General features: G+C 49.2%; 2 protein-coding genes across 2 annotated transcripts; one reads left to right on the top strand and one right to left on the bottom strand.

Moving 5' to 3' along the window:
- Positions 1–570: 570 nt before the first annotated feature.
- On the bottom strand, positions 571–1,762 carry BU24DRAFT_426922 (uncharacterized protein). The gene is made up of 3 exons (XM_033529087.1): positions 1,241–1,762; positions 915–1,187; positions 571–868 (listed from the first exon to the last, which is right to left on the bottom strand). The coding sequence occupies exons 1-3, from the start codon at positions 1,304–1,306 to the stop codon at positions 623–625; spliced, it is 585 nt and encodes a 194-aa protein (XP_033379045.1). The 5' UTR covers positions 1,307–1,762; the 3' UTR covers positions 571–622.
- A 720-nt stretch (positions 1,763–2,482) lies between these two features.
- BU24DRAFT_444016 (uncharacterized protein) lies at positions 2,483–9,175 on the top strand (the record flags this gene model as incomplete). The annotated part of the gene is made up of 8 exons (XM_033530615.1): positions 2,483–4,556; positions 4,596–4,787; positions 4,850–6,084; positions 6,154–6,291; positions 6,325–7,362; positions 7,657–7,793; positions 7,827–8,836; positions 8,870–9,175. 8 exons carry the CDS (start codon positions 2,483–2,485, stop codon positions 9,049–9,051), a joined length of 6,006 nt encoding a protein of 2,001 aa, XP_033379044.1. The 3' UTR covers positions 9,052–9,175.
- Positions 9,176–10,052: the final 877 nt, after the last annotated feature.

Genomic DNA, 10,052 nt, shown 5'->3' with positions numbered 1-10,052 from the left:
ATAGAATGCAGTTTCATCACTCTAGGCTCGACAGTCTAAGGCAAGCATCTTCTGGTCTAACAAGAGCTTACCCTTTGATGGACATAGTGTGTAGTGGTGCGATGTTTGCAGGAAGGCTTTCCGCCTTTGAATCCATCGTGACCAATGAAGTGCTCGTGGTAGCTTACTACAATTTAGCGACACGATGAGATGTACGAACTGGCGCATCATGCAGGCCTCTTGCCATCGGCATTTCCGTGCTACATTTCAGCTGGCTTAATTTGAAAAGTTCGGCCGCTGTCTGTCCAAAAGACCATGCAAAACAGGAAAGAGGGAGGCTAATCACTGAGGTGCAGGTTCAACTGTAACGTCGAGATCACAGCCAGACTTTCCCGCGGAAAGCTAGAAGCGAGAATCTAGAGAATCGATTGCTCACGGTATGCAACTGGGAATGTTCATTGAAAGAGTACATTCTCTTTATGACAATAGTACCTCGTCGCCATGTAAGTAGTTGTAAACGAATGTGTTTATTTTCAATCCGTGAATCACATCTATCGGTGCCGTGAACGTTCCATAGCATATACATGATTACGATTAGTGATTCTTCTACAAATGTGTAGTCTTGTCAACTTGTTGGATCTCATCAAAACCCATCTTCGTCTCCCTCTTGAACAATCGTCTGAGTGATCTCAATCCTCATCTCATGGCCGGGGATAGCCACACAGTGGAAGAAAATCAGCTGTTCATTACCATCCTTGTCCTTGATCTTATATTGATCTTTGGATACTATGCTACTTCCCTGCTTCGTCGCGGCCTTGTACCCGGCTTCAGGGTCTTCTGATTCAACAATGGCAGCTTTGGAGGACCCTGTTGCTGGACTGGTGAGGCCCTGGATTGCTTTAGCTTGGACAAAACAAATGTCTCGGTATACTGACTACTGAAAAATAGAACCAGTGCTGCTCATCTAGGTATAACTTCCACGCCACACCCCCAGTTGCTCCCCCTGGATTATGGTCGCCATTGCTAGCGCTGAACGTCGTCTGTTCAAAAGGACTAGTGCCCTGTGGAGGCGTCCACCACTTTCCGGTGTCGATGTAAGTATCACCAACTAGCAACTTGAATTGCGTGCAATTTTTGATCGTGCATTGATACCATCGATGCTTCTTAGTGAGCTCCTGGGGTGGCTCCGGGAAGAGTATGCGAAGTGTCTATGAACGTCATCAGCCTCGCTCTGTGAGTATGATATTCCAAGGATACCTACGTCCTTCACCTTCTCGGCCAGTTTGACCGCCGAGATGACTTCTCCAATGATCGCAACAATGCCCATATTGTGATTCGGTCAACACACAAGAACCGCAAGAAGATTGAGTGACAGAAAGTCTGGATACGAGATTGTGTAGCAACGATAATCAACGCTTTTCTGTCTTCACAACTATGAGACTTTCGGTACATATATAGGAATCTTCGTAGCTTGGAGCTTTGACCATGCGACGTCGAGACCACACAGCAAGAGACAGCAGTCCCGCAAGCGATTGGACGCTACAATCCACCGCCGCACAACTCAGTTGATCTTCAGCTCTGGTCGTGTACAGTGGCGCCAATGGATCTTGATATCGCTGAAGTCTATAATGCCTACCGAGCCATCAATCTAAACTTAATCTTGCTGTCTCGTGCGTCGACACTCTAGAACTGCTGTCGTCTAGTGAAGATTGCCATTGGATTCTTCATACTTGTTCATATTGTGTCTGTGAGGTCCGACTTATAGTCGTTTCCACAAGCATAGGTGATGGATTTAGGTGGCTAACACTATGGGACACTAGCTGGTTGGTTCCGTGCATGCACGCGGCGCGGGCCTTCCTTTGCCCGCCGCTTCCCCGCTGTTCTGGCCTCGTCGCAAACACGACCCTAGCACCTTGTCGCTGCAGCCGGCCAGACAATAGCCCGTGCAGGCTCTGCATCGCATCGTTCAATACACTTATAGCTCTTTAGGCGAGCTGATATACCTTTTGCAGCCTCTCATAAGCGACATTCGAGGTGATGTGGCGACGGTAGACACAGCTGCAAGCGAGCCACTACAGGCTCAGCCGGCAATCCACTACACGCAAACGGCAATCCACTACGCAATGTCTCTGGGCTTTTCTAGACGAACTTCTGCACTTGCTAATGCAACTTAGATAGAGACTGCGAGCTTCCCACTATTGGAATTCTCTAAGCATCTGGGGGATAAAGCTGTTCGGCTCATTGGTTGGAAATGGCTAATATTGTTCATCAACTCGTCAGCCGTGGAGCAGCTGTGAAAACAGCTGAGAAATGCCAGCTCAGACTGCCACGACTGTGCAAGTCTGGTTCTCCGGAGCAATCGGCCCTAGGTCTAGATTTGGACTACCATAGAGGGTCAACTTCTGTAGCAGCCGAATACAAATTCGTGATCTTCGCCGACCGAGGAAACATTTGCATGCATGACATATGAAGCACCAACCTTAGAAGACTACGAATACCAACCATGTCCGACGTCACATACAAGGCAGCCATTGGCCGTCCCCATGGCAAACTAGACACGGACAATAATGGGCTCTCCCGTTACATGTTTCATATAGACACTCCAGAGGGCATAAAAGATGGAAACGCTCCGGACCTTTCGCTCCAGTACTCCCAAGGAACTCCAAACGGCGTTCTGGGTCTGAGCTGGGGCCTCGGGGGATTATCAACCATTCGCCGTGGCGCGCCAAAGGTGGTCTACGATAAGCTAAACCCTCCTCCTCCAGGCTATGACTCGACGACACCAAAGCTCATTCTAGACGGTACAGACCTTCTGAATATTGAGGGGGATTACCTCAAACCAGGCACAGTGTACACCACCGAGACGAACAATACAGGCCTGGAAATCAAGTCGCTAGGTGAAGGAAACGGTTTCTTAGCTACCGACAACACAGGCCGAAAGACTGAATATGGCACGACCATCGACAGCTCTGTTCCCATTACCGTAGATCAAAGCAATACGCGCGAGTGGCGAGTCAAAAGGCAGACTGACTGTCACGGCAATACCATCACATACCAATACGTGGCTTCTCCAGTACTTCGTGGTGACGTAAAAGATGCCAACACCTCTTATCTTGACACAATCTCGTACTGCTCCAACAGTACCGCCAAGGTTCTAGCAACCCGCATCGTCAAATTCAATTATGAGCCGCGACCAGATCTGGTATTGCAATCCGTCGAAGGCACTCTCATTACGTGGGCGTGCCGCCTCAGCTCCATATCCATTGGCGTCATCCAAAATGATAAAACCATATTCAGTAGGACATATTCCCTTGGCTACAATATCTCACCAACAACAAAAGACTCATTCCTGGAAAAGGTCACGGAGAGCGCCGGAGATGGAGTGAGTAGAGTGGATCTACTTCCGTCCTTGTTCACATACACTGCTGGATCAGAACCAGGCAAAATCTTCAGCGCCCAGCCGTCGATCCGTCTTTCACCCGAGAAAAATATTCTCACTATTATTCCGATGAATATGACAGGTCGATCGCTCACAGACTTGGCGTGTATGGCATGGGACGAGCCTAAGAAGACGCTGACCGTGAAAACGTATATCGCCAATCGTGACGAGAAAGCCCTTATCAGTTGGACAGCGTCAGAACACAACGCTTCCTTGAAATTGCCGAAATGGGATCCAAAGGGTGGAGAAGCACCATACTTTTTGACACCGGACCTTTTCGGCGACGGCCGCTCAGATCTAATCATCCCTTACCAGAATGACCAAGACAAACTCCAATTCTTCATCTCCCAAAGCAATGGCTTAGAATTGACTCATGGTCAAACAAATACGCCGACAGAATATCCATGGGTACCTGAATCAAGGTTCATGGCTATGAACATGACGGGAACTGGAGTCATCGATGTGGTCCAGATTTTCAAGAATGGTGAGAATATTTCTTTTCGTAATTTCTCGAGTATCGCGACCAAAGGCGACATCAATCTGGTAAAGGCGCCCCAAACAGACACAACGTACAAATTTGACAACACAATCGATTGGTTCCTCCTCAAGCACTCGGGGAGTGGGGCGGTCAGTCTTGTACGTATCTGGAAAGAATTTCTATCCAATGATGTCAATCAGTACCACATCAAGACTACCTCATTTCGTTCCTCAAAGGTGTTTGATTCGAGCGAGGGCTTTGATCGTACTGGCAAAGAGTCTGTTATCGGAGGACCTTTTCAGAAAGAAGCTGATGACAAGCCGAAATGGAATGTCTTATCTTGCGACATCAATGGAGACGGCACTCAAGATATCGTGCTTGGTAAGGCGGAGCATGTATCGCCGAATCTAAAGATTAGTTTCCAGATTTCCCTTGGTGATGGTCAAGGCGCTTTCAACAAAGTCTCGGCAAAGGATTTCACACTCCAAGCACCGAACCCAAAGACAGCTAAGGGCGGCATGTTTTCAGTTACCAACATCAATGGTGGACTTTACCCAAGTCTTGCATACGTGTATCAGCAGGACGACAACAGCATGGCCTGTTTCTCGGTCGATGGTCGCTCCAATGGCACTCTGAGCGAACTGACCCAGTACCCACTGAGTACAAACCCCGGGCCCGACACGACATGATTCGTTCCAGCAGATTTGAATGGTATCGGTATGGGTGGTTGGCTGATGTATAGTCTCAACAACGAGCTTACCCCAACGCTCTTCCCTATCTATAATACTACCCAGCCGACAGATCTCCTTTCGTCAGCTCAGGATCCTATGGGGCTCGTGACCTCGGTCTCGTATGGATGTCTTTCTGACACAACTGTGTATAAGTCCACAGGTTCGGGAGACAAAAAACAGATTCGGGAGACAAAAAAACAGATTCGGGAGATAAAAACACAGATCCGAGAGATTACATCGTGCAAGGAGCTCCTAATTATGTGGTCAAAACTCTCATGCACACTAACAACCCGGAAAGAAACGCCCTCGACTTCAGCGTGTCGATGAAAAAGACATACTACCAGGCTATGGTCAACAGCCAAGGGAGGGGTTGGCTAGGATTCCAGTCAATTCGCACGGAGAATGTGACCGACAGTATTCTTACGGAGGAATGCTACTTCCAAAAGTTTCCCAAGATCGGAATCAAGTCGAAAATTAATACTCTTACGTTGCAAAACGAGCTACTATCGTCCAAGGAGACAGACTACGAAGCATTTTCGACTACCGCAAACCAGTGGAAAATTTACCATGTCAACAAAGTATTTGACCAGCTCACGACGATCGACCCAGATGAGACCAAAAACAGAGTGCAGAGGACCGAATTTACATGCGATATAGACGGTAACATAATCCTCAAGCATACTTCAGAGATACAAGGAGGAGAGATACAAGGAGGAACTCCCCTCAAGCATACTTCTCCGGTATTTCAGTCCTGGGAAAGGTGCACTTACGACACTATCAATGGAATCAAGGGTTTGTTGGCGAGTAAGAAGCTTACCGGTGTGGAACAGAACCAGAAAAGCAAGGAGTTTGAGAAAGGTGATGTTTCTCTGGTATGCTACGCATACAACAAAATTACGGCCATTCTAGAGACCGAATCACGGTGGTCCGACGACGTTTCGAAGTTTTTGACCACTACTCATGCATTTGACCAATTCGGGAACGAGGTATCTGTGGTCGATCCCGCGGGATTAACTACAAAAACGACCTACGATGACACTTTCCACAACCTTGCCATCAGCCAGGAGGAAGTTGGCAAAGGGGTCTCCACTAGGACATCTTTCGCCTACGATCAGGCAAGCGGAGAGTTGGTGGCGAAACTTGAACCCACCGGGCGCCTGACCTGTATTCAGATCGATAACTTCGGTAGGAAGATTGAGACACGCTTGAAAAGCCTTCAACAAACACCCTCTTCTGTTGCGGCCTCTGACTTCCTCAAAAGTCCGTTGCCGTTGAAAACTGATCGAATCCTCGAAGACAAGCTCAAAGATCCGCTCTGTCTTCTGGATCCCTTCGAGATATACAGCTATGACATCCTAAAGGGCCCTGTAAAGGACACTGCGCAAGCACCCAGACAGTATCTGTCTACTAGAACAATGTCATACTTCAATGCGCAAGACACTGGGCAGCGTGAAGTGGTAGACATACTTGACTGCGCCGGCCAGACAAAGATCCAAAAGTCTAGAGATGGAGTCGAACCGTCCCAGGGCACAAGTAATCATGTCTCTTGGAAATACTGGACTTTCGACTCCCGTGGCAACACCACGTTCGAAAGCTTCCCGATTTCAAACAATGCGAACAACTTGGAGTACGTACCAGAGCCGACAACAGAAGGCACAATCTCTGTATTTGATGGGCTCGGGCGAATTGTCAGACAGACTCGGCCGAGTCACAACGACCCAACGGTCAAAGTGATGTCGACTTTGCAATATTCCAGGGGTGGCGCAAGCGTCTCAGAGACCGTACAATGGCCTGATCCGAACCCCGGGGGTAAGGATGTTGTGCTGTGGACATCGCCTCGCAGCTTCGTCTCCATCGACGGCAAGGAACACGTGCAATCCGTAACTCATCAGAAGGACTTGCTATCGGAATTCAGATATGATGCTGCCGGCAACTTGGTATCAGCTGTCGATCCAACTAAAGAAACGGAAGAGACGAGAGAGTATAGTTCAATTGGCCAACTTCGTGTCACGAACAACATCTATCAGAAGATGACAGTCACAGGGAAGCCATCGGTTGCAGCAATGACCTACGTATACGATGACATGGGCCAGCTCATCAAAACTGTGAATGCAAATGAAGAGTCTATTACGTTTAAGAGAGACAGCAAGGGACGGCCACTTCGCAAAATAGGCTCTGATGGTCGAGTCCTCATGTACGAGTACGACAAGGATCGAGACTATCTTTTGTCTATGACCGTTCACCCCCAGGGGGAACTCAAACCTCTTGAAACTCAACTGAATTTCACATACGATGAGCTCGGTCAGCTCAGATCCCGGACGTTGGTTCTCGCCGATGGAAAGGAATATGAGACCAATTTCACCTACGATTGGCATGGACAGACAACAACAAAATCATATGCCAACAAAGCGGTGAAAGAGAATCAGTACATGGGAGCGCTGCTAACTTACAGCTTGATCCGAGAACAATCCACAACAGGCCATGGAGAAAAGTGGCTCGACAGTCGTTTCGAATACATGGATGCTGTGGGCAAACCGAGCAGGATCGTGGTCGGAGAAGCGAGCATGGAAAGTCACTTTGAGCACACATTCGCGTATGATCGCCAGTCATACCCGCTCAGTCACAGCCTTGACCAGAGAATACCTGACACCGGATCGCTCAACCACCTTGTCAATGAGGCGTACGCCTATAATGGAGCTGGTCAGCTTACTAGTAATCGGAACGAGATCAGCGGTGTAGGCACCAATTACATTTACGAAGGGAAATGTCTAGCGAGCTCTCAGATTGGAAAGGAGGCTGCGAAATTTTATGCTTACGACAATGCGGGCAACTTGACAAAAAAAGCGGGCACAAGCATTGTGTATTCAGCGAACAGAGTTAAGGGTACAGCGGCCGGCAATTTCGCTTTCGACATTGCTTACGATCGGGCTGGAAGGATGGTCAGTCGAAAGACTGCAGAGGAGTCATGGACCTTCAACTACAACTCCTTCGGAGTGCTCACCAACTACACAAACAGTGCTCTAGAGCAGACAATTATCACCTCTGGCCCTGACGACAAATCGGTCATAAGGGAAGAACCTAATAATGGGGGAACTACGCTCATGGTAGGCGAGGATTACAGCGTACGGGCCCAGGCAGATGGCTCAAAGATCACCACGCTCAAGCTGTTTGGCGCTGGCATCCTGCTCGGAACATACAGCATGTCAGATCCCAAGGACGATGCCACCCCCAGTAGCTCTGACAAGCCTAATAAGAAGGATGCTGCCAGGGCTGTATTCACTGACAGCAAGGGTAACGTGAAGTACAAGTTCAGGGGTTCTGACGGAAGTCGGCTTCAAACTATCACGTACGACGACTTTGGCGCTCCAACCATCTGTCCAGTACAGGCTGATGGTCCAACGGCGGACATGACCGCAACTTTTGAGTCGAAGAAGCTAGACTTATCAACCCAACTCCTCGACTTTGGATCTCGGTGGTATGATCCTTTGGTGGGACGCTTCACATCGCCAGATGACATCCTAGATGTAAAGTTGCTCGCGAAGACCCACGGGCTGAACCGGATGGCTTTCGAGAACAATGATCCTATCAATAACACGGATCCGACCGGGCAATTTTCACTATCAGCCATCTTTGGTACAATTATTGGTGGTCTTATGGTCGGCGCCGCTATCTTCGCTACTGTAGCATCAGGTGGAGCTTTAGCACCACTTGCTGCTGCTGGCGTGGGAGCTCTATTCTCAGGCGGCATCGCAGGCATCAAGTATTCACTTGACCACCGGAATGAGCGAGGCGGCAAGTTCTGGGCTGGTTTTATACCCACCGTGCTTGTCAATGCAGCCATCGGAGGAGCGACGGGATATCTGGGCGCCGTGGCAACGCCTGCAAGCTTAGTGAGCGCAACGGGCCGCCTCGGGCAGGCTGCAGGCTGGTCTCTAAGCTCCGCGACTACCAACGCAATTGGCAAGGCCGCCAGTTTTGGCAGCGGTGCCCTTATCGGGGCCACAAGCTCGCTGCTCACCACTGTGGCGCATAATGTCATTGAAAACGCCGTATACGACACGCACTACGGTGTCTTCGAGGGCGCAGGGATAGCCGCACTGATGGGTGGTGCGATAGGCGCCGCAGCGAGTGGTTGGGGAGCTGCCAGGTATAAGGGAGAAAGCGTGGCAGCTACTAGAACTCCATCGCTTGGCAAAGGACTTTGGAGTGGTACCAAAATGGGTTTGAAGACCGAGTACGCAGTTGCACAGGCTGACGGAGACATGCAGAGACTCAAGCAGTGGGGTGAGCAAAAGGCGACAAACTGGTATCAGGATCGCGAGCGGGAACTCAAGGAATTGTCGAGTATGTTTGGGCCGAGTGGCAAGGTGGGATCACTGAACATTGAGTTGTCGAGGAATCAGTTGTATGTAAACTATGGGTGAAGGGAGGTACAAAGAGAAATACTTCTTGAATGGAGGATTGCGACGTATTGTATTAAACGCGAAAGTGCCTTTAGAAACAATTGGTAGCACAACGAGCTCTGCTAAGTAAGATTTCACAACGACTACATCTGAGGAGCGGGACCGATGTGAAGCACGAAGGCTAATTCAGGCAAGCTCACGGGAATCTCAAACGTGCAAAGCTATTCTGTTACTCGAACCCAACGAGGATTCCTTTCAAGTAGCTTCTTAAAGCTTCACCTGCGTTCCCGTCTATGCCAGCCATTAGTTGGGCTTGTAACCTTATCTTAAATCAGTATTTAGCCAATAGAATAGTATATATACCTATTACTTATATAAATCTTTACTCTTTAAACAGTTATCTTTATTTACTACTATGGGTCCTCCGATCTAAGGGGTTCCCGGAGTGGGTAGTCACCTACATCGAATCATTCCTCACGGACCGCCGAACCAAAATCAGCTTCAACGACTTCACGAGTGCGTGGATCAAAACCGAGACAGGCATCCCCCAGGGATCCACACTATCACCCATCCTCTTCCTCTTCTTCATCGCCGACCTCCTGGGAGAGTTTAAAGACGTCAAGGACGATACAATTGGATTTGGATTCGTGGACGACACCAACCTTATCGCATGGGGCAGATCCGCCGAGGATAACTGCAGGAGACTTTCCAAGGCACACGATAAGTGTGTCGCCTGGGCCAAGAGGTTTGGGGCCAGCTTCGCACCCGACAAATACCAACTCATACACTTTACGAAGAAGCGAAAGACTAATGAAGACCTAAAGTCTACGGTAACCATACAGGGGAAGGAAGCCGAACTCGTCCCATCCATGAGGATACTGGGTGTATGGCTCGACCCAGGGCTCACCTGGAAAGACCACATAGCCAGGGCAGCTGTGAAGGGAGAGGCCGCATTCAAATCACTGGCGAGGATCACAGCGTCGACATGGGGCCCATCAGTACGCAAATCCAGGCTGCTATAC

This window comes from Aaosphaeria arxii (genome assembly GCF_010015735.1).
Source record: "Aaosphaeria arxii CBS 175.79 unplaced genomic scaffold BU24scaffold_10, whole genome shotgun sequence".
Lineage (NCBI taxonomy): Eukaryota > Fungi > Ascomycota > Dothideomycetes > Pleosporales > Aaosphaeria > Aaosphaeria arxii.
Note: the sequence above shows the minus strand (reverse complement) of the source record. Positions and strands in the feature narration are given on the sequence as shown.